Here is a 24,637-nt window from a genome sequence, read left to right as displayed (position 1 = left end):
TTCTTGACTTGCTTTTGATTATACGGAAGTATTAATTTCTTTAAAAGTTCTTTTGTACTGGAAAGTATTTTTAGAACCTGAAACGTAAGAAAAGAAACTAAAAGTAACTACGCTAGGAATAGTTATGTGCTTCTGGTCATTCTTAACATCTGAACTTAATGCAAAATTATCTGATGAATTAATTAAGGAATTAATAATTCAATAGATAATTTTAGAACTTGTTTTAAGGAATTAAATCAAGATACTCTCATGTGAATGCTTGAACAGAGAATATATGTTGTTCAGGATCTTACTGTAATGTTAGTCAAAGACCAATTCCAGTGATCTTTTATCGCATTTTTAAATCTTATTTTTTTTACGTTGTTAATTTCATGCTTAAATCCAAATTGAAATCACAATTATCATCAGTAATTGTCTTGATAAATAATTTTAATTGATTAACGTAACTCAAATTCCCTTGGGAGAAGATACATTTTTACTTATCCACTATATTACTTGTAACGATTTGGTATATTTTCCAAAAAGTTATCAAGTTTTTGTGCGAATTTCGTATAACTGCTGCCTCTCAACTGATGTTATTCGCATAGCGCACAAGTATCCATCTCCAACCATAAAAGCAATGAAGCTTCTATTAGAAACTTGGAGACACAAGTGAGTCAACTTACAAAGAAGCTAGATGAGACATCTGAAAAGAAATTTGTGGCTAAGAATGAAGTTCACTCCAGGGAGGAATGTAATGTCATAATAACCAGAAGTGGAAAAGAAGTGGGGTTTGATTCCAAGGAGAAGCCGACAAATAAAGAGATTCAAGCACACAAAGAGGATGATCAAAAGAAGGTGATTGAAGAAGAAGAAAGTAGAAACAGGAAGGAAGATGGAAGACAAAAAGAGAAAGTGTTGGTGAAGCAACTTCCTTATCCTAAAAATACTTCACAGAAGGATAAGGAAAGACAATTGGATCGGTTCAAGAAGATATTTAATCAACTTGAGATTACTTTGCCCCTGATTGAAGCACTTCAACAAATTCCTGCTTATGCAAAATATGTGAAGCAATTCCTCAGTAAAACGAAGAAGTAGTTAGATGAGGAAACAATTGAAGTGCAGCGAAATTGCAGTGCAATTATGCAGAAATTTCTACCTCTAAAAGTCAAAGATCCAGGGAATTTCACTATCCCCTACATCATTGGAAATCATGATATAGGGAAGGCTCTTGTTGACTTAGGTGCTAGCATCAATTTGATGCCCCTATCTATGCTCAAAAAGATTGGTGACCTTGAACGTTTACAATATTATAGACGTCCCCCCCACCCCCACAACGAACGTTTAAGTTGCTGACAGGGTAGTTGAAGAGTTAATTGTTTCAGCCTCTTAAACGTCCGTTGGAGGGGCCCCGACGTGTATAATATTATAGACGTCCCCCCCCCACAACGGACGTCTACAGTCCCACTTATTTACGGATATGCCACCAGTCAATTATTTACGTTGGTGTTTTTGTGGACGGACGTCTATTGGGTGACGTTAAAGGCCAATTCTGCACTAGTGACCATAGCATTGGTATGTCTCCCTACCAAGCTGTTTATGGCAAGTTACCACCAAATGTAATCAAGTATGAGCACAGTGATACTGATCTGGTAGACTTACACGAGATCTTAAAGCACCGTGATGTCTTATTGAACCAATTGAAGGCTAAGCTCCACCATTCTCAAAATTATATGAAGGGACAGGCAAATAAGAAGTGAAGAGACGTTTTCTTGGAGGTTGGGTATCTTGCTTTGGTGAAATTACAACCTTATAGACAACAGTCGGTGATGTGGAGAAGGAATCAAAAGTTGAGCTTAAGGTATTTTGGACCTTTTAAAGTTATTGAGAGAATCGGCCAGGTAGCTTACAAACTCATACTTCCGGAGGCAGCTAAAATACATCTGGTCTTCCACATTTTGATGCTTAAGAAGTTTCATGGAGATCATAAACAACCATATTTTCCATTACCTCTCCACACTACTGAAGTCGGCCCACTCATACAACCTTATAAGATTCTCAATAAAAGAGTGGTTAGCAGAAATGGAAGGGAAGTAACGGAAGTATTGATACAATGGGATTCGTTTTATGAGGCGGACAACTCGTGGGAAAACATAGAAGAAGTAAAGAAAGTATATCCTCTGTTCAACCTTGAGGACAAGGTTGTTATTCAAGAAGGGAGTATTGTAACAAGCGCAAGGCATGACCGTAATGAGATGGATGATGTGGAGCCGAACAACAGAGTGTCAAGCCGAGTGGAAGGACCGAACGACAGGATGTCAAGCCGAGAGGAAGGACCGAACGACAAAATGTCAAGCAACAAGGAAGGAAGGGGAACTTTGCACCGAATGGCAGAGCACCGTTGCACCGAACGACCGAGGACCCTGAAACCGAACGGTAGAGAAGAAGGAAGTGAAATGCATAGAGGAACACACGAGAAAAGGGAGAATATTAAATTGCAGGCTTTTGCACCAAACTAGGCATATTTGCCTAGAATATTACGTAAATGGGAAAATGTTGACCAAATATGAAGTCGTGGGGGGCCAAAACGACTTCAAATGAAGAAGTCGTGCCCCCCTGCACGACTTCACAATGTTCATTTGACCAGTGGTGAAGTCGTGCACCCCAAAAACGACTTCTGGGTCCTGTAATCGATTACAAGATCATGTAATCAATTACACAATGTTGAAATCGTGACCCCCCTGCACGACTTCAGTGTAGTAGGCAAAAATGATACTGGTAATCAATTATGACACGTCTGTAATCGATTACCAGTGTTTTAAGTGTGCAAGAACCACTCTGGTAAGCGATTACAAGCTTGTTGTAATCGATTACCAGTGTGTTGTGGTTGGTTTATGAAAATTTCTATTGTGTTGTAAAGCATTATTTGATGTTAATTATGTGTAATGATTTGAATATTTGTAAGCATACATTGTTGTTGATGACATTGTGATGTATTTTTATGTATAGGAAGAGTAATTAATTTAATGTAAATAGAACAAAGAAAGTAAAATCATAAGACAAAATCATAAATGAAATTTGTAGTCTTTTATTGAATTCAAAATGCATTACAAAAGGAAGAAGCTTAAATTAAAAAAAATGACAGTACACATTGAAAGGTATCTAGGAAGATGATCCACCATGTGGACCAAAATGACGATGCAGATAGTCAATGTCATGCTCCACATGCTCAACTCGAGCATCAATAGTATCAAAGCGGTCACCCATGTTCAGCTCCAATTGTTCAAATCTTGCATTCATGCTTTCATTCAGTGTATTGAAGTTGTCCCCAACAAATGTTTGGAGATCGTTGATCCCACTCATGACATCATCAAATGAAGTAGTTTGTTGTTGAACAAGTGGTGGTGGTGGTTGTAGTTGAGGATGTGCTTGATTTTGACGTTAAGGTGGAGGAGGAGAATTTCTGTGAACCCATTTATTGTCAGCATTTCTGGTCAATCCAAATGATTGTATCATTCCTCCTGATATTGTGGTATGCCTACTAGGTGGGACAAATATTTCATCCTCCAATTGAATTTGAAAATGTTCTAGGATCCGGGTGACCAAAATTGGATATGGTAAAGGAGCACCTGGCCTCAAAGCCTTCTTCATCCTATGTCGGATGAGATGGGTCCAGTTTATATGCTTTGCCGTCATTATTATCCACATTAACAGAATATCTTCCTCGGTTGCCTGTGCAAAATTAGAAACACGTGGAAACAAAACACGACATATAGTATAATGTAATATTTTAGCCTCAGTTGTCATATTGCCGACTAGAATTCTACTCGTAGGAGGATTGTGTGGCAAACAAATCAATTGTCTTGCTACATCGATATTGTATTGATCGGCCCAATCCTCAAATAATTTACCTTCAAAGTTCAACCCAACAGAGGGGAGGTTGGCTATGGAAGAAAAAATGTTGGGTTTCATAATCATTTTGACATTGTTGACCTCAGTTTTCATTGTTCCATTATCAGAAAATTTGAGGTTACTATAAAAGACACATACCAAATTAGGATAATAACACGCAACATCGTAGACAAAATCATCCAATCCCATATTTTTCAGCATGCCAAAAAATTCAAAACTGTGATCTTCGAAATATTGGTCATCTAGGTCTTTTGGGTCAATGATTTGATGGTCATTAAAAAGTGAGAAATACCTTTCAGCTAGTGCAGGAGTGGAAAATTGAAGATTTTGGTGTGCTGGAGTCGGTGACGGTGGTGGTGAGGGTGAGCTTTCAGGGGGTGAAGGTTGACGACGGCGACGTCTCGCAGTTGTAGAAGATGAGCCCCTAACTCTTTGCCTCTTTGAAGATTCCGCCATTTGAGATTTCAATCGGTGCAAATTGAAGAGAATTGAAAGGAGAGTGGAAAAATGTTGTTTAGAAGTGAAACTAGTGGAAGAGGAAGTGATTTTTGAGGTTGGAGAGCTGCTGAAACCGTGGGGAGGCGCTGCAGATCGAGTGGGAATGGGTGTGTGTTCGTGACGAGAGAGAAAAAGTTGAATTTATAGGGTAAGGTTTGGCTGGTAATCGATTCCATGGTTTCTATAATCGATTACCAGATCTGGTAATCGATTACAGAAACCCTGTAATTGATTACCAGCCACTCTGGTAATGGATTACAACAAAACCTGTAATCGTTTACAGTGTGTATCTGGTAATCGATTACAGTATAAACTGTAATCGATTACCAATGTCTTTTGGTTCAAAATTTGATTTATTTGTTGCTTTAGTTTTAATTCAATGCATTATATATTAAAATTGATTTATATATATATATATATATATATATATATATATATATATATATATATATATATATTTGTTTTTACATGATGTGCAATAAGAAATGAAAAGGATAAAAGTTTCTTATGACATAAATATTTGTGATTAATTAAGAAAATATAGACAAAGTACATAATTATAAATATATTGAATTGGAATCTATCTATGTCCTCCAGTCCCACATGTTAGTCTTCGTCGTTATCGTTGGCCTTGCCTTAGTTGTTGTTGTGGTGCGGGACTCTGCGTGTGTTGGTCTTCATCACTGGGATGACTTTCAATGGACTGTTGAAGGTATTGGAAATCAAGGGTCGGTCGATACAAGTTTTGTGACGAAGAAGCGTGTTGGTATGAAGATGGTGGAGTCATTGTCGAGGTTCCAAAATAATTGGAAGGACCTCCACTAAAAGATGATGGACCTCCACTGAACGGTGTTGTCGGTGGAAAGGCGAAATAAGAGGTTTCAACCTGAGGATATGTTGATGTCGGTGGGATTTGTTGTTCGAACCTTGAATACGGAGATGGATGCTAATAGTTGAGATGGTCAGAAGAAGACCTTTGTGGGTCATGATATGGTGGTGATGCACGGTATGCAGATGGCGGTTGGAACTGTTGTTCGTGCTCCATGTCATACTGCTTAATACAATGTTTGATTGAGGATGACAAGATAATAAGGCTTTCATAATTTAAAAGGTGGGGATATTGTTGTACCTCTTCGTCGGTTGAATCTTCAATGGGAGCAATATAGCGGATTGTATGAGTTATATACCATTGCATGTACTCGGATTCATCGTGCAAGTGACCATTTTTTTGGAATGGAATATCGTTAAATACACGATTATGACGGTCATTCCATAATGCAATCCACTGTTCATGGTGTTCTTGCCAATTCCAATCTACGCGTCCTCTCATATCCTGTTTATGTTCCTCATCTAGATTCATTGGTGGATGGGGGACATTTTGTCGAAATCCAAATTGACACATCACACGGTCTGATTGTTGGTATTCTACAACAGAGAAACATATCAAAGGCACAACTGCTCGACAAGTAGGGGGCACTTTGACTGGAATGATTTGACAAATGTCATCACGTATGTACGGTGTTCATATAAACTGACATATTGAAGTTTTTGTTTAAAAACAAATTAAGCCACATTTAGTGCAAAATAAATACACCAACATATGTTAGAGGTCAAAAATACCTGTCTAGGTGATAGGTCGTCTAACTTTTGACGAAATTGTTGTACAGTTGTCGTGTCATGGACTATTGACTGTGTTGTTCGACACCATCTTTTCGCCAAGGGAAAAACTGCACCAGAAGAAATGTCTTCCTGTGTGACTTCAAGTATTTGTGGGGAAATACATGTTATTCTTTCCCATGCCTAGCATTGTAACAAGATCATGCACCCTCCGATATTGTCTTGGTCAGCCCTAGTCCCATGATCAAGGGCACGGTACAAGCAGGAAAGCACTACAGATGCCCAGCTATACTTTGAGACATTCTGTAGGTTAGCCAAAAGGGGTAGATACATCAAATGCACCATGCTTGCAGATGTATCTGGCATCATGATGCTGCCAATTATCATCAACATATATGCTCTAGCGTATTGTTAAATAACCTGATCTGTGGCATCATGAGGCAAATGGCGAAATGTGTTATTCAGCCAAGACAACTTCTGACACTGTTCTCAGGAGGAACATCTCCTAGTAGTTGTTGACAAAAACATGTTAGAGGACCACTACTGATGCCAGTGACAGCATGACCTTCAATTGGAAGCCCTAGTTGCAGTGCAACGTCTTCCAATGTTATAGTACTTTCACCAAGAGGGAAGTGGAAAGTATGAGTCTCAATTCTCCACCTCTCAACCAAAGCAGTCACTAGCTGGTGATTTATTTCCATATTTGACGCTTTCAAAATATGGGTAAACCCTGCTGCCTGTAGAAGATTCATGATTCTTTCATCAAGTTCGTTAACATGGTTTGCTATCCAGATTGCATGTCTTCGAGGGCAAATAACTCGTTCATTGCCTTCCCAAATTGCCTTCACAATGTGTTTGTCTTGAAGACGTAGAAGGGACATATCAACGGGAAGTTTACGTGCGAAAGCCATTTCAAATATTTTGTTTGAAACTGGGATGTAAAACCAATGAAAAAAAATGTAAGTGGTTTGTGATGGCACAAACAATTCGGAATCAGAATACAATGGTAGTAAGGTTCCCTCCACCAATTTATTAACGAAGCATTGATGCCCATACGAACAACTTCACGTGCTTGACAAGATGGGATGCACAACAACTATGACAAATGAGTGGTGCAACGTCAAGGAATCTTTAAATCTGCAGAGGTGAAGAGAGGCATGTATAATGAATAGGAAAGCATGCATAATGAATAGCACACTTGAGACTAAAGGTCAAAGCCTAAGGTGAAGTACATATGTAATACTTCAATTAATAATCCAAACACTACGTTATTACCATTATAATTATTATAAGACCTTATACATGGCCCAAAATATTTTATTTTTTAAATTAAATGTATCTAAGTTTCTAAAATTATTTTTGAATTTTTAAGCATTTTTTTAAAGTTAAAAACTAATTTTTGTAAATAAAAAAGGATGTAAATAAAAATAAAAATGGGAAAACTGAAGTTGTGGGGAGGGTACACGACTTCATTAGGTGAAGTCGTGTACCCCCTACACGACTTCATTAGGTGAAGTCGTGTACCCCCTGCACAACTTCACTTTTTCCATTTTTTTTTAAATTTAAATCATATTTCAAAAATTTTATTTTTACAAATTTGACAATATTGAAATACTAAATTATTTTCATACATCTAAATAGTAAATTATTTATTTCTTAACAAGAAAAAAAAAATATTCTCTCAACATCTATAAGTAATACAAAAAATGTGTCATGAAAATTAAATGATATATCATACCACTGCCTATTACTTTATACGGAATCTCAAATTGTGTTCCTATACATAGCTTATAAGTTACTGAATGCATGCAACCCTATACATATATGACACTACTCTATTGGCTAGTACTTCCCTACTTCAAACCGTAACACCTACAATGCACAAAGTAACATTCACACTTGAAATTTCATTATATATATGAATCTTTCAGCAATCCATCTTCTCATCCAAATTCCACTACCAACAAATCTCATTCAACTCCAATCTTATTTTTTCTCCCACACATCTATTTCTTGATGGCATCGGGGAACTTTGCACCATCTTCATCATCGCAAATCATTGACGAACAACCTTTGATATTAGATAATGTTGATGAATTCAGCACCGATGATGAATTAGATAACATACTTCAAGATGACAACAATGACGACGACCACATTACACAATCATCTGAACATGTCATTCCAGAGTTGAATGAACGTATGCAGTTCCAGTCAAAGAAGGAAACTATTGCTGCAATCAAACATTATCACATCACCAACAATTACAAATACACTGTTGTTGAATCGAAGCCCAACATTTATGTTATTCGTTGTGTGGAATACCACAACGGTTGTCAATGGCGTTTGAGAGCAACATATAGCAAAGTCCGTAAATATTGGGAAATCAAGAATATCGACGGACAACATTCGTGTTTCTCAACCATACTATCTCAAGATCATACAAATCTTGATAGTACTCACATTGCCGCGATCATATCAAATTCAGTCCGGACAAACCCATCCATTCCAATCAAGAGTTTGATTGCAGATATTAAAGCTCGATTCGGATATTCTGTGTCATAGAGAAAAGCTTGGATCGTTAAACAAAAGGCTCTTTCTATGGAGTTTGGAGACTGGGAAGACTCTTATAACCACATGCCGAGGTGGTTGCATGTCGTGAAGGATGCAAATCTAGGTACAATTTTACAATGCACTGGTTCTCCAGTGTAGATTGATGGACAAACCGACAATAATTGTTATATTATGGAAAGAGTTTTCTGGTCTTTCGGTCCTTGCATACAGGGATTCAAATACTGTAAACTCATTCTCCAAGTTGATGGTACATTTCTAACGGGTAAATATCATGGAACTTTGCTCACCACCATAGCTCAAGATGGCAATAGAAATCTTTTTCCATTGGCCTTTGCCATTGTAGAAGGTGAGACAAAGGAGGCCATGATATGGTTCTTTCAACTACTTCGAGAACATGTTTGCCCTCAACAAAATATTTGCATCATCACTGACAGAGGAAAGGGTATCCTATCGGCCTTAAGATCAGAAGAAGTTGGTTGGGAACAAGATGGTTTGATCTCTGTTTATTGCATACGTCATCTAGCATCCAACTTCAACAACAAATTCAAAAATCATGACCTCAAAAAACAATTTATCAATTTAGGTACTACTACAAACATTTTTAATACACTTTTACTTTTATAATTTTGTAACATTATTCTAAACTTTATTTATTTATTACGTCATTACAGCTTACGAGGTCAAGCAAGCAACTGTCACGGCAAAACTTACTGCACTAAGAAACCAATACCCACAACAAGTTGATTGGATAGATAAAATCCCATTAAAAAAATGGTCTCAGGCTTTTGATGGAGGGAGAAGATATGGACATATGACCACTAATCTTGCTGAGTGCACCAACTCCATTTTAAAAGGAGCACGTTCATTACCAATATGTGCTCTCATCAGAACAACATTTCAGAGGACACAATCATGGTTTGTTGAATGAGGATTAAAGGCGAACTATATGCTACAAGCAGGCCACCAATTTCCTGAACAAATCGCCGACATCATTAGGAAAAATCAACAATAATCCGCATTTTGTCATGTTCATCGCTACAACCGTGAAAATTCTGAATTTGATGTTCAGGAAATTTCAACACCTCACCAATACCGCCTTGTTGCACTTTCCTATAAGGTCAGCCTAAATGAATGATGGTGTGATTGTGGTCACTTCCAGGCTACTCGTCTCCCATGTCATCATGTCATTGTTGTTTGTGCATTTTCGCATATCCCACTAACCCAAGTAATCGATCCAGTGTACAATCTTAACAACATTTTCAAGGCATATGAAGTACAATTTCACCCAATCCAAAATCAAGATTATTGGTCTGCGTATACAGGTCCAAACTTCATACCAGATCCTAAAATGCGACGCAAGGCATCCGGAAAACCATCTACAAATAGGATTCATAATGAAATGGATCAATCCAATCCAGATAAGCCAAAAAAATGCTCTTACTACCGCAACGAAGGTCATCATAGGGGAAATTGTCCATTTCGTCATTAGTTATTTCTTAATCTTACCCAATTGTAATCAAATCGATTATTAATATATTACTATTAATATTTCTTATTAATATTTTTTTTCTCTTTTCTTCAAATTTGTCTCCATTCATTAAATAATAACCACAATTTCTTTTTTCGTATAACACAAACAATACATAAAATATGTAAACTGTCAAATAATTTTCATAAACCAACCAAAACACACTGGTAATCGATTACAACAAGTTTGTAATCGTTTACCAAGGTGGTTCTTGCACACTTAAAACACTGGTAATCGATTACAGAAGTGTCGTAATCAATTACCAGTAGCATTTTTGCCTACTACACTAAAGTCGTGCAGGAGAGTCACGATTTCAACATTGTGTAATCGATTACCAGTATCTTGTAATCGATTATAGGACCTAGAAGTCGTTTTTGGGGTGCACGACTTCATCACTAGTCAAATGCACAATGTGAAGTCGTGCAGGGGGACACGACTTCTTCATTTGAAGTCATTTTGGCCCCTCACGACTTCTCTATTTTAGTATTTTAAATTGAATTTGCGTGTATTCTCGTAATATATATCTATTTTTATCTATTTTGGTAACAAAGCCTAAATTGCGTGACTTCATTCTAGAATGAGCATCTTGTGGTATGGTTTCTCTCTCTCTAGACTACCTTCTCTCTGATCTTCTTTTCTGACTTTTCTGGCCCTTTTCTGAAATCCCTTGTCCTTGCCTCCTTTTCCAGGAATGATTTTCATCATTGCTCTGCTATGACCCATGCAGTTACAATTCTGCTATTGTTATTTTTGTTAGTGGCAAGTGTTGCTTGTACTGAAACACCGCTATTCGATTAATAAAAATCCTAATACTCTGTGTTCGTCTTTTTTAAATAGCACTGTTACATTCACCATGCTTCTTAGAACATATATTTGTTTGGAAATAATGCTCACTTAAATGTTTCTAAATATGTTTATGGTGTTTTTCATTTCTCATAAATATTATAATTTATTGAATTAATATTAAATCTTTCATATAATACTCTCAATTATTATACATAATACACCATAATGTATGTAAAACATAATAGAATAATTGTCTGACTCTTTCTCTCCCAATGCAATAAACACTATTACTCTTAATAATCATTTGATAATTTCTAGATTTAAGTTTATTCTTAAAAACTCATCCGTAAACTTAAATTTTTTCTTATTTAATCCCAATCATCTTTATGTATTTATGAAACATTAAGTTAGTAATTTTGTCTTATTTGCTTCCATGTTCTAGTTCACTCTATAAGATAATCATTCATTCTAACTTCCATTCTCAAGCTCCACTCAATATCTTTGCAAGTTCTATTTTTTTTCTTTTAAATTATAAAGTACCTTTACTTTTCTTTAAGGAATTTACCATTTTTTATGAATTCTGATTTGTTGACTGTCTGGTTCCTTTTGATGCTTTACTGATAACTCTCACCATGTTCACTATGTTCTCTAGAAGATATATTTTCTCATAGCTTTCCATTTCACTTAGTGGAATGTTGGAAGATAATTTTTCTTGTCTAATTCCCTATTATTTTTTTATTTATGTGGTAAACATTCAAAATGCATAAATATTAATATACTAAAAATATTTTTAATTTATTTTAAAACATCAAAATCTATAAAATATTCAAAATACATAAATATTAATACACCAAAAAGATTTTTAATATATTTTAAAACATCAATACACAGTAAAAGGATAATATAAAAATTTATGAAAAAAGTCCAATTTCATTGTTTTTCTTGATTTTTCTCTATACATTGAGCATATTTTTATATTTTTGATTTAAAATTTAAATAATAATTAAATATATTTTTATCTTTATATGAAAGATATATATGAAATATTTCCTAAAAGCTAATTTAAATAAAATATATATATTAAGTAAATATTTTGAATATATTTTCTTATTTGCATATATACGCCAAATTTAAATGTAGCCATTTTCTTCGATTGGACAGATTCGTAGATGAACAACAATGCTTTCTGCCCACGCCTGCGTGGAAAAAAAATGTTAGGTCTTAGCCTCAATTCAAACAAAACTAGAAAATATATATACTAAACTCATAAATAAATTCAAATTGCTTTTATTTTTCAATTAGAGAACCGAATGTATTTTTTTTAAATGAGAAACTGGAATTATCACTAAGAAAAAGAAAAAGAAAAGAAAAGGAAAGTATACTCTAACAATCTTAATCAATGACTATTTCTTGATAACCAAATTAAAATCTTACTCTAAGTTCAAATATTTCCCATAGAATTTGTTCCCATTTGTCGTTGTATGATTGGACTTTGGTCCAAACTAAACCACCTTTTCATATAAATATCCAACTTAACAAAATCAAATAATAGAAAATAGAACATTGAAATATATATCCATAGAGTTTACAAAAGAGTATAAGGAATTATAATCAATTCCAATAAAAAATAACAAGAAGATTTACTTCCTTTTAGTTTATTAAACATATAAATTGTAAACAATATATCTGAAATTTTACAAAATTTTATCGCATTGGTTTTCAGGTTATACGAAATGAAAGTGATTATAAATCACAATTAAATATGCACCCGAAGATCAATACAAAATACAACTGCAAAATTTCATGAAATTTTAGACCACTAATAAAAAATCGTATTTTTAACTCGCATATTTCGCTTCGGTTCCAACAAAATCGAAGCGTATCAAAATGCGGTGGCAATTTCGTAATATTTAGAACACTATATGTCTTAGTTGTCAAGCAACCGATGTCTAAAGGGAATACTGCCTCGGTGAGCACAGTGAACCGAGGCATAAACCCCATAGATATTATATTAATTAAACCTTTCATCTGGTACGATAGTGGTGGTAGAGATACTGCCTCGGTTGGTAGGAAGGACCGAGGCATACAAGCCTTTACTGCCTCGGGGGCAAGAAGGACCGAGGCATAAAAGTCTTTCTTATATGTGAAGGATGAAATTTCCCCCCAAATGTTCAACCAAGGAAAACCTAGTGCGACTGAGTGCCTTCTTTCTCGCGTCGTCAAGCCTCGTCCCCGACCACTCCACCGGTGGCATCGTCTGCTCCGAGTGTGGCCTCGTCCCCGACCACTCCACTGGCGACATCCTCTGCTCCGAGTGCGGCCTCGTCCTCGAGTCCCACTCCATGGACGAGACCTCCGACGGGCGACAACGACCCCAACTGTCCTCGAGTCTAGATCCCCTCGCGACGATGACGGTCACGACACCCACACAGCCAGCACGGCCACATGATCGTTGGTTTCCGGCGCTAGTCTTTTTGGTTACGCATCTGGGACAGTGCAAGGGATGGCGATGCACATGAGAGTCGCTGCTTACAAGGTTTGCTGGAAGGGAGGGTGGAATGGCTGATTATTACAAAGGAGCTGGTGGCTGATGCTAATTTGTTGTTGGCGTCGGTGGTGGGGAAGAAATTGATTTTTGGGGATGACAACCTCCGCAATGTTGGTGCCTTTGATTCTTACAAAAGCTAAAAAGGTACTTTTTTCTGATTTTCAAGACGTTGCTGGTATTTCTGATTTTCTGATTTTTGATGGCAAAGTTATGCACTTCATGGACTACTCCAATCTGGACAATGAAACTACCGTTGTATTGATCAAAGGAAAAAGAATCATAGTAATAGGCTCACCTATTGATCTTGCAGCTGAATGTGCAAAATGGAACCGCATCTATTAATATGGATTGATACCTAGTCACAGCTGAATGTTTACTTTCCAGATTTCCAGACTTGTGGCCATTGAAGAAGTATGGATTGATACCTAGTCATAGTGTTATATGTGTGTAATGGGATTGCATCTATTAATACAAACTAATATCCCGGCTACACAAGAATGTATTGTTTCGTAAAATATAAAAAAAAACCTTTCTACTACCTCGGGTCAACTCCAAACCGAGGCATAAGACCCCTATACTGACTCGGTTCACCAGTAACTGAGGCAAAAGCATATACCTTTATGCCTCGGTTCAAAACCGAGGCAAAAAGTGGTAGACATTTTACCTCGCCTGTATATACCTCGGTTGCGGAACCGCTACGGATAGGCGAAAATAACCGTTGTCGTTTTCCTTTATTGCATTAGTGGACATGTATATTAAAATTGATATGTATTAATAAACTATGAAAAAATTATTACTCTTCTTAAACTATCCAACCGGACAATTCAAGATTCAATACTTGTAAATTATTATTACCATCTCCTATTCATTTGTAAAAAAATACATTTGTTCAAAAAAATTTCGAGATAGTAAATAATTTTTGTATTGAATCTCAAATGGGAAACTAAGACTAACTCACAACAACAATATATTCAAGCAAACAAATAATTATATATGCAACATACAATATATTCAACCAAACAATATATTGAAGCAAAGAAATAATTACATATTCATATTAAAAGGAAAATTTTAAAAATAGGAACCTGGGAGCGTGAAAGTCGGTCAACTATCGAGAATGTCCGCGTATAAAACCTCACCACAACAATACAATATCTAGACAAAATCAAACAACACATTAGTTAGTTTCATTATTTATAACCTTAAAGTTTTTTTCATCACCAAATCAACCAATTTAATTCAAACAATTCAAAATTATATTCCTTAATTTCTATATTCCTAATTTCTATACTCTAATTTAAAATTATACATCAATTTACATCATCAACCAATCCAATTCTAACAATTCAAAATTATATAAAACCTAATTCAAAATTATATAAACCTAATTCAAAATTATATAAACCTAATTCAAAATTATGTAAACCTAAAAATTATATAAACCAATTAATATAAATTATATATAACAAATTATAATTCAAAAAACTTACCACGAAGAAGGCGCCACGAGAAAGATGAACGCCGTGGAGGAAGCCGCCAAGGCCAGCGGGGCGTCGTGCAACGACGGTGGAGCAGCGAGGGCGGTGTACCGGGCCAGTTCAGCAGGGGCGGTGCATCGGGCAACGGTTCAGCAAGGAGGCGGGACGAGGCAGCGACACAATGAGAAGGAGGCCCGACGAGGGTGTCGACACAGAGAGAAGAAGGCGTGACAAGGGCTGCGGCACTGGCGTGGCATTTGTAGGAGCAGTGTTCATCGTCGAGGGAGGAAGAAAAATGTTCGCGTGAAGAAAACTGTTCGTGATTGTAATATGAAAAAACAATATTACATTGGTTCCTTTACTTAACCGAGGCAATACAACCCTATTGTCTCGGTTTTCATCCCAACCGATGCCTAAAAGTTTCAGAAAATGGCAATTTTGAAAATAATTTTCAAACTATACGCATCGGTTCGCGCTTAACTCGAAGCAGAAGCACCCTATGGCCTCAGCTCATATTGAACCGAGGTAATCTTAGTTGACATTACATGAATTTGGAATGTTCAGTGTCAGATCTGCAGCTACGTGGCTAGACATATTGACTCGGTTTTGAGCAACCCAAGACAGTATGCCCTTTCCAGAAAGGTGTCAACTAATAAGTTTGACCTTTGTGCTTTGTGCAGGGTTATACGCCTCGGTTCTCCTTGCAATCGAGGCAATATCCCCTTTCCAGGAAAGGTGTCAACGGATAAGTCTGACCTTTGTGTTTTTCGTAGGGTTATATGCCTCGGTTCCCTTGACAATTGACGCAATATCCCCTTTTCCAGAAAGGTGTTAGTTGATAAGTCTGACCTTTGTGCTTTTTCAGGGTTATATGTCTCGGTTTCCCCTAGCAACCGAGGCAGAATATCATTTAGACATCAGTTCTTGATGAACCGAGGCATTTAGTTTTGATAAAATTACGGAACTTTCACCGCTTTTTTTATGCGCTTTGGTTTGTCTAAAACCGAAGCATAATATGCGAGTTAAAAACGTCTTTTTTTTTACTAGGGAAAGAAGGTATAACGTTATATTGAGAATAAGTTATAACTTAAATATCCTTAAAAACATAAGGAAATTTATAATAACTTAGGCAATTTATTGAACTCATTGAGTTACATTTCCTTTAACTATTGTGAAATTATACAATAGATAGATTGGGTAAATATTTAGATGTCGAAATTTTAATCGAATAATTATATAAGAAATTTAAATCTCCTTTCGATATCGATAGATGAGTAAGTATAAAGTAACTTTTAACTTTTTACAATTATAATTAATATATATACTCTAAAACTGTTTTGATATATCATTAAATTTAAAATAAATTTTACATATATATATATATATGTATATATATATATATATGTATATATATATATGTATATATATATATATATATATATATATATATATATATGTATGTATTTGAACAGATATGATAATCCAAATATAGACTTAAATCTCACATTACATTATAATCCAAATATAGACTTATATATATATATATATATATTATAGTTAAATCTGTTCAAAATTGATGTCGCCAGCTTATTTAATTTTAATTTCTCACAACAATTGTTGTACTAGCTATTTTCTTAATTAGGTTTATATGCATAATAAATTATACGTATGGTAATTGCGCTTGTCCGTGTGTAACATTTTCTACGTGTGAAACACTTACAGAAAACGTTATTTATGTATTTCTGAGGAATAAGGTTATTTGACAATGTATAGGATTCTTTAATAATATATAAGGTTATTTAATCGTTTCTAGGATATATATCCTTAAATACTTTTTATACAAATAAATTATATTTGATAGTTATATATAAAAAAATAGTGAGCTTTTGTACCTCGGATGATTAAAATAATATATAGATTCCTGATTGAAATGAAATAATATTACAATATTGAAAGCAAATATGTTATTGTTGGCACACCTAATACTCTTTCCACACTTTCACCTCATTTCCGCACAAGGGAAAAAAATGAAACTAATAATGACAGTGAGTTAGGCCATGAAGAATCACAAAAAAGGCCATTTGAAGGAGAAAAAGATAAAAAGGAAACACCAAAAACATTCAGAAAGCTATGACAGGAAGTTGTGGTGAATGTGTATTCAACACTTTGGAAGATCAGCTGGTGGGGGAAGCAGCTTCTGAGTTGGAAGTTTTCCATCCAACACTATCCATGCCATCTTTAGACCCCAGCTCGTGTGCACTTCAAGATGGCAATGCATGAACCATACCCCTGCAATCCATGCATTATTTATAGTCAAAATCTTAGTATTCTTATATTATGTTTGAGTATTCATTTTATGTCTGTGTTGGACCCTGTAACTTTTTGTGTATTTTGTGAGGAACCGTTTCAAATAACTGTTAGCCCATAATTAACATTACAGAAGAGAATAAGATCACTTACCTGGGTTATCTGCTAAGAATCTGATAGCAACCCATCCACCAGAAGGGACACCAACTGTGTTTCTTTCAACGGGATCAACAAGATTGAAGCTTTTTGGATCCTTGTTTGGGTCAAAGTTCCCAAAACCTTGACCAACAACAAAGAAGTTAAAGCCATGCAAATGGAGAGGGTGACTCTCAGCACCCAGAATGCTGGTGTCCTGCAACACAAGCTCTACACTTGTGTTGAAGGGAAGAACCACAACCTTTGTTCCATTGCTCACCATGGTGTTGTTTGGTGGGGTGCCAGTATAGTTGAATGGAAGCAATGGTTTGGTTGGAAAGTCAGGGGTGTAAACTCCATTGGATTGGCCAAAGAAGTGTGCTTGAAGAAGAGCAGTGGTTGGGAGTGTGAAGGACACATTATTCACTGATGCTGCAAATTTTGTTCCATTGGTGGGTCCTTGACAAGTTTGGTTCTTTTGGCAGGGACTTGTGCCAAGGCCAACTGTGAAGAAAAACTGCTTATCTACTTTCTGGGGAACATTTGCAGGAAACCGAGGGCTTGCCAAGCTACGAAGCTTGCTGGCGAAGTTTGTAGCAAAAGAAGTGTCATTAAGTGCAGGGAGTGTAGGCTTGAAAAGGTTCTTGAGTGAGTTTGTTGAGTGCAGAGAGTGAGGTGGAACTTCATATTCAAGGATCCCAGCAACAGTTGAGTTGTCAAAAGTGCCCTGGCCAGTGGCATATGGTCTTGCACTCATGAAGAATGTGGCATTGGGGTATTTGGATTTGGTGTTCAGAAGAACATTGGTGGTTTGTCCAGGAGCAATGAGAATGGTGTCAGTGTCAAATGGCTTAACATAGATGGCATCTACGTCAACTACTGTGAGAGTGTGATTTGCGATGCTGAAGAAGAGTTCGTCATTGAGTGCAGCATTGATCAACCGGAGAAGGTATGTCTTCCCTGCCTTCACCTTTAGCTTGAACGTATCTGAAAAATACCAATATTTTCATTTAGAATCACCTCTTCAATTTATAATAAGGGATATGGTAAAGTACTATTGATAATTTTGAAAATTAGTTAATGTGAGGTACTCATGTGACCACTCTTGTATATACCTTTGGAAGAACAGTTATACAATGGCCCTGGAAGTCCATTAATAGTGTAGGCATCAGACACATTTGGTCCTCCACCTGTTTGCAATGCTTGTGTTATGACTGCCTCTGGATCTGCATTCCACCATTCTCCTGAAAATTTTTGTTACATGTCAATGTTAACTTCATTCTTAAGTACATGCAGGTATTATAGGAACATTATGGTGATGTCACAATCACATTTGAATTATTACCAAAGATAACGGGAACTTCCTTGTAAGGTTTGGTAAAAGGATATGGAACTCCTTGCTTGGGTAGAATGATGATAGGACCATACACAGTTGATCTTAGCCATGAAATGTGGGCATGCCAAAAGAGTGTGCCTCTCTGACCAACAATGGTGAAATTATAGACATAGCTTTGGCCTGTTTGAATGGGGCATTGAGTCACATAGGCAGGTCCATCAGCCCACCCTGATCCAAGTTGTCGAATGCCATGCCTATTTGGAATGTAATCAAGTTTTTTTAGTGAAACTTCAACTTATAAACCATGTAATACGTTCAATATTCTCTTCTTAACTAAGTTTTCCAAAGCAAAAAGATTTTACCAATGGATGGAGATGTTGTTCTGAACATGGTTAACCACTTTGATAAGAAGACGATCACCCTCCCTAGCAACTATGCGGGGCCCAGGAAACAGACCATTCACTGTGACCATGCTCTTTGTGTGGCACAGTCTCGAAACATTCTGGTACTTTATCTACATAAAAAATAAGTAATTATGAGATACAAAGCACAAATAATGGGAAAAGTATGCCGAAAAGAATGTTAACTTCAAATGACTTTTGCTTTTGAAAACGTAAGGTAGCTTAGATAAAGATATCAAGTCCTTTCGAGATATGTACATCAAAATGGTAGTGTCTGGTAATGCCCCCTACTGCAAGCTGAGGGATGATGATCATTGAGAAGAGAAACAACATTGCTGGTAATGTAAATGATTGTAGAGAAGGAGTACCCATGTTTGTTCTAGAGAGTGCAAGACAGAAAGTGGAAACTTTACACACTGTTGTTTGTGTATATGAACTGTGGATGATGTAGAACTCATTGGTAGGTCATTTATAGAATGATAGCTTGTGGTTGTTGAAATTTGTAAAGTCTTCATAAGATCTTCAAGTGTGTTGTTTTACATTTTTTTAATGAGATCAGTTGTTAGAACAACTCTAGAGTGGTGTCCAAGACAATCTATTCACTTGACCATTTGAATTCTTGTAGAAGACAAACAGTTTTTGAGATTTTGCCTCTTTTGATACCGATCTTTTGGAACTCATTGAGAACATAGTGTGTTAAAAGTGACATATTCAAGTAAAGTATGTTCAAGTAAAAAGGAACTGGTTACTTATTATTATGATAGAAAAAGTGAAAAGGTAGAATAAGCAAACATAGCACATAAAGGAAAAGATATTGTAAACTTTTCAGTTCATCATGCAATTCTTAACTTCAGTTTCCTATAGTCTTTTTTTGAATTAAGGTTATATCCGTATATCCCTTATCTAACATAATGGACTTTTTTTACCACAGTTTTAGAGCAGTTTGAAACCCCAAAAGCAACCGACATTGAAGCTTCATTATCAGCAGAAAAAGCTTGAGAAGTTTTGGTGAGATGTAACTCCCACAACCAATGTTCTTGGAGCCAAAGTAACTGATAAGAAGATCCTATCAAGTAGTCACTGTATCCTCGTTGTTTACCATTTTCTTTGACATTACCACAAACTACATTACAGATAACATTCATGCCACAGCAAGGAAACCACAATGAACTTAACTCCCTTTCAAGAAAACATGCTAAGTCGTAATCTTAGAAAAACAAGATACAACTATTTTTTTCATTTCTATACACTTAAACCCCTACACATACACCTATCACTTTAAGAAGATAAAAAAACAAAATTCAACCACCCTCAGTGTCCCCACTATAACTATAACTGTGTCCTCTATTTTCTCCAAAATGGTAGGTGTAAGGTAAGGTGCATCGGTTTAGATGTAGAAATAACATGGTTGAAATGATACAATTAACCAAATTGAACATTTACGTTGCCTTAACTCCTATCTTTATCACGCAACCTATCTCCTTGTGTTCGAAGCATACGTACACAATACACTGTTCAAATCAAATGGTTGTATTTGCATGATTCATTAAATTAAGCATTTCTTCTTCATCAAATTTACGTTTTAGTATCTCTGCGTGATCAGTTTAGTTGAACATATGAGATTGTTGGGTCAGTGGATGAATGGCTTTTCAGTTTTTAGATTTTACAAAGGAAAGTATAATTGATAATGTACGGCACCGCATTCTCCTTCATTGTGCAGAATAACTTGGTTCTGATGTTCATGACCACTCTACATAAACTAGAACTTTTAGTATTATCATTTTAAACTAATAACTTTTTTCCATAATCTAATCAAGATTTGTTAGCATTAATCTATATATTTATACAGTCTTATCATAAATTACATTGTTGGAAACCATGAAGGCTTCGTAGTAAAAGAGTTAAAGTCGAGCAGGGAATATAAACATGACTTGGTTGCCTCCTAATGAAGTGACTAAAAGGTGAGGGAATCTAGCTTTAACCTTCCACACGACAACTGATTAAGATTAGTCAGAGATACTTTTCGTTAATGAAAACAAAATTAACTCTCGTGAAGGTGAGGAATCATAAGTAAAATTAAAGGAATATTTTTCAATAAAATATCAGAACACACACATATATATATATATATATATATATATATATATATATATATATATATATATATATATATATATATATATATATATATATATATATATATATATATAGCTATGACATTTTAAAGATTTAGGAATATGCACTTTATGGATGGATCAAGCTAAGAATAAAAATGCAGAATGTCTTATATATTCCATGTTAAGATGAATAAGTGCATTGTGATTCAAAGTGTAAAAATGGAGATGTTGATGAAGATCATTGGAGGGCAACTTATTTTCTGTTGTGTGTTTTTCCATGTTCTTGTTGCTGGTGGTGAGAGTCTAGAAGCACCAGAACTTAAGGTAACTAAAAATGTCCTTTTCTTTTGTTTTTAACAATATTACTTATAAGTTTTGTTGTTTACTAGGACATATATATATATATATATATATATATATATATATATATATATATTGAAATCATTCTTACAAAATTAAAGCAATAGGTTTTATTATTTGATCATAGTTAAACACCTTTACAATTTTCTTTATTTGTTACATTAATTCTATATTATAATTTTGAATTCTCTTTCTTGAGTTTTTTCAAGAGCTATATTGTCATCCCCGTTAAAGCATACATATAACATTTTTTTAAATATTATTTAATTCAATTTTCCTTTTTTATTTAATTTTAAATCTTGAGATATCAAAACAAATTTAAAGTATCAGTATTTTTTTAGATAAGCTAAACTTTACTGTTTTACAATATTAATTAACATGAATTTTACACTTTACATTTTAACATACTATAGAAGAATGATATATATATTTTAGTTCAGATCATTGATTTCATATATTAAAATATTATTTATTTAATTGATTATAAATAGATGTAATAAACCTTCATTTGGAAGCATGTTAATTAAATGTGATTATAAATTCACTATAATTACTTGATCTGTTAGTTGTTTTTCATTTAAGAAGTCTGAAATTCGTCGTACATAATTTTATATAGTAACAAGATTTGACATGTCACCAACTATAAGGTACGATTCCTTTCATTTCTTACGTCTTCATTTTTTCTCTTATACTCAAATTACAAAACGACATAAATTATTATTTTATTATAATCTCTTATTTATATTAATTATTATTATTATTTTAATATAATATTTTACTTTAAAAAGTAGTTGTTTAGGTAAAAAGAAGTGAATGTTAAAATAATATTTTTCTTTTTCAAAGATGATCAAATATACATATTTTCCTAAAAGTAAGAAATTTGGGACATTATTAGATTAGAAAAATTATATCATTTTTCTCCATTTTTACAAAAGAATACGTTATACAAAAGTGTTTTCTTTTTTAACTTTTCATTCCAACAGGTTTAAAAGAATTTAACAAGTTTAGAAAGAAAAATTAAGAAAGTTTAAGCAGTTGTTTGGTTTGCAACAGTTTGATGAATCGTTAACAATGTCAATTTTAAAGAGAAAACATCAAATAATAGTTTAATGATTGATTATGTTATTTCAAATCATGATTATAGGTATATACAAATATGAAGAATTCTTCAATTTATTTCTGTAAGCATAATTCTAAAGCACAACAATTATATAACTCTAACTTTTCTCTTTATGTATATGGGTTCGGGTATTCTTTTGGTTTTTTTATAAATAAATCTTTTTCTTTGCTTATAAGGAAAACTAAAAAAATGTACTTTTTGTAACTGAATTAAGTCAAAACGTAAATTCGAAAAGAGAGTGATGACATTTGTCCTAGTTCTTTTAATTATATATATATATATATATATATATATATATATATATATATATATATATATATATATATATATATATATATATAATATCGGTAAATTTATTATTCTGAGTAAAATGTGCAAAATTTTATAATTTTAACCATATGGATAGATAAGTTATGCTTACATCAAAAACTCGACTTTGGTTAGTCTTAATTTTTTTTTATTAAAATAAAGTGGAGTAGAGGTGAAATGATTTCGATATATTTTAATTTGAATTAAACACAATGTATGAATGAAAAAGTCGTGTGGATCAAAAACGATTTTGGTTAGCCTTAATTTTTTTTTTCTATTTGAACTAAAGTTGTGCATAGGTGAAATGGTGTTAGTATACTTTTATTTAAATTAAATTAAAGATAACACGACTTTAATGTATTTTGATTTGAATTAAAGTTATACAAGTTTATCATAACTCCTCAATGAAAAATAGTACTAAGATTAATCAAAATTGTATTTATTTACAAAACTTCCTCGTTTATACATAAGTCGTGTTTATAAAATTTCATTTTGGAGCATATAAAGTTGTGTTTTTATATCACAACTTTTTAAAATTTAAAATATTTGTAAAACTTTACAATTGTTCATTTTCGTAATTTTGATAAAAAAAATACACCAATATGATAAATTTTCCTTTAATATATGTATTTATCTCGTTAAGTATTTATTATGTTGTTTATATTTCTATTATTTTCCTTTCCTAATTAGTAAATGTTTGCACAATGCAGAAAAATTGCACATATGTGATCACCATAGAAACCACATGTACATGGGGAGCTGAAACCTCAAATCTTGTTAGTCTAAGGTTTGGTGACACAAACTCCAATGGCATATTGGTGAGACACCTAAACTCCAAGCACTTAAGAAAAGTTGACCCTTTGGATCCTAGGGTTCTTGATGACATGCCAAGGAAACCATTCCAAGCATGCATGGTGGACCAATTTGAGGTCACAGCACCATGTGTTGAGTCTCCCATCTGTTATTTATACCTCAAGCTCGTTGGAAACGATGATTGGAGACCAGGTTTTGCTCATATTCAAGTTCTTGAAGGCTCTCATCTCGGTTCTGATTATTTTTATTTTAGAAGATTTGTGCCTAGACATGTCTGGCATGGCTCTGATGTGTGTGATAGTGAGGTTACACCCTTTGGACTCAAGAAGAAGAAAAAGGTTTATGTGAACATTCCATGAGTTTAGTCATGTAATTTCATGTTACTTTTTATTTTCATTTTCGATCTTTCTTTTGACTAAGTGAGGAAAGAAAAATTGGTTCTTCTTAATGTTTAAACTAACTGAATAGTGTCTTTAAAGTAAAGAGTAAATGTATAGTAGTGTTGTAAAATGTACCTTACCTTACCAACAAATAACGTAATAAACTAAGGAGAGTGTTAAGGACATGATCTTTTTGTTATTGTTTTTTTTTTGTCAAAAAACGGTTTTTCATTCGATGAGTTGATTTGTTAAAGTTTTTTGAAAATCAAATTTATTTTGTTGTGACGGCCATTATGGCCATTATGTTGATGAGTCTTTATTTTTTTTATTTTAAGGGAGAAGTAATTAAGAAGAGATTATAGACATGTAACATTGAGTCTCATCTCATAAAAATTGATATCATTTTTAATTTAAAATCTCAACCCAATAAGTTTATGTT

General features: G+C 34.3%; 2 protein-coding genes and 1 pseudogene across 2 annotated transcripts; 2 read left to right on the top strand and 1 right to left on the bottom strand.

The window, feature by feature from the left end:
* Window positions 1-8,022: 8,022 nt before the first annotated feature.
* On the top strand, window positions 8,023-13,582 carry LOC108327420 (uncharacterized; annotated as a pseudogene).
* A 3,236-nt stretch (window positions 13,583-16,818) lies between these two features.
* Window positions 16,819-19,562, bottom strand: LOC108328286 (laccase-17). Its single transcript, XM_017562124.2, has 6 exons — window positions 19,358-19,562; window positions 19,061-19,212; window positions 18,708-18,952; window positions 18,478-18,606; window positions 17,381-18,349; window positions 16,819-17,209 (listed from the first exon to the last, which is right to left on the bottom strand). Exons 1-6 carry the CDS (start codon window positions 19,469-19,471, stop codon window positions 17,079-17,081), a joined length of 1,740 nt encoding a protein of 579 aa, XP_017417613.1. The 5' UTR covers window positions 19,472-19,562; the 3' UTR covers window positions 16,819-17,078.
* Window positions 19,563-21,435: 1,873 nt separating this feature from the next.
* Window positions 21,436-24,214, top strand: LOC108328812 (embryo-specific protein ATS3A). Its single transcript, XM_017562700.2, has 2 exons — window positions 21,436-21,540; window positions 23,716-24,214. The coding sequence occupies exons 1-2, from the start codon at window positions 21,436-21,438 to the stop codon at window positions 24,175-24,177; spliced, it is 567 nt and encodes a 188-aa protein (XP_017418189.1). The 3' UTR covers window positions 24,178-24,214.
* Window positions 24,215-24,637: the final 423 nt, after the last annotated feature.

Source organism: Vigna angularis, chromosome 2 (assembly GCF_016808095.1).
Source record: "Vigna angularis cultivar LongXiaoDou No.4 chromosome 2, ASM1680809v1, whole genome shotgun sequence".
Lineage (NCBI taxonomy): Eukaryota > Viridiplantae > Streptophyta > Magnoliopsida > Fabales > Fabaceae > Vigna > Vigna angularis.
Note: the sequence above shows the minus strand (reverse complement) of the source record. Positions and strands in the feature narration are given on the sequence as shown.

What these genes read in the sequence shown, in the direction of transcription:
- LOC108328286 (XM_017562124.2), bottom strand. Translation starts at nt 19,471, where the DNA reads ATGGGTACTCCTTCTCTACAATCATTTACATTACCAGCAATGTTGTTT. An exon ending in GGAAGTTCCCGTTATCTTTG is followed by an intron (nt 18,607 to 18,707) that starts GTAATAATTCAA and finishes AAAAATTTTCAG; the next exon opens with GAGAATGGTGGAATGCAGAT. An exon ending in ATTCTTAGCAGATAACCCAG is followed by an intron (nt 17,210 to 17,380) that starts GTAAGTGATCTT and finishes CATGGATTGCAG; the next exon opens with GGGTATGGTTCATGCATTGC.
- LOC108328812 (XM_017562700.2), top strand. Translation starts at nt 21,436, where the DNA reads ATGGAGATGTTGATGAAGATCATTGGAGGGCAACTTATTTTCTGTTGT. An exon ending in TAGAAGCACCAGAACTTAAG is followed by an intron (nt 21,541 to 23,715) that starts GTAACTAAAAAT and finishes TGCACAATGCAG; the next exon opens with AAAAATTGCACATATGTGAT.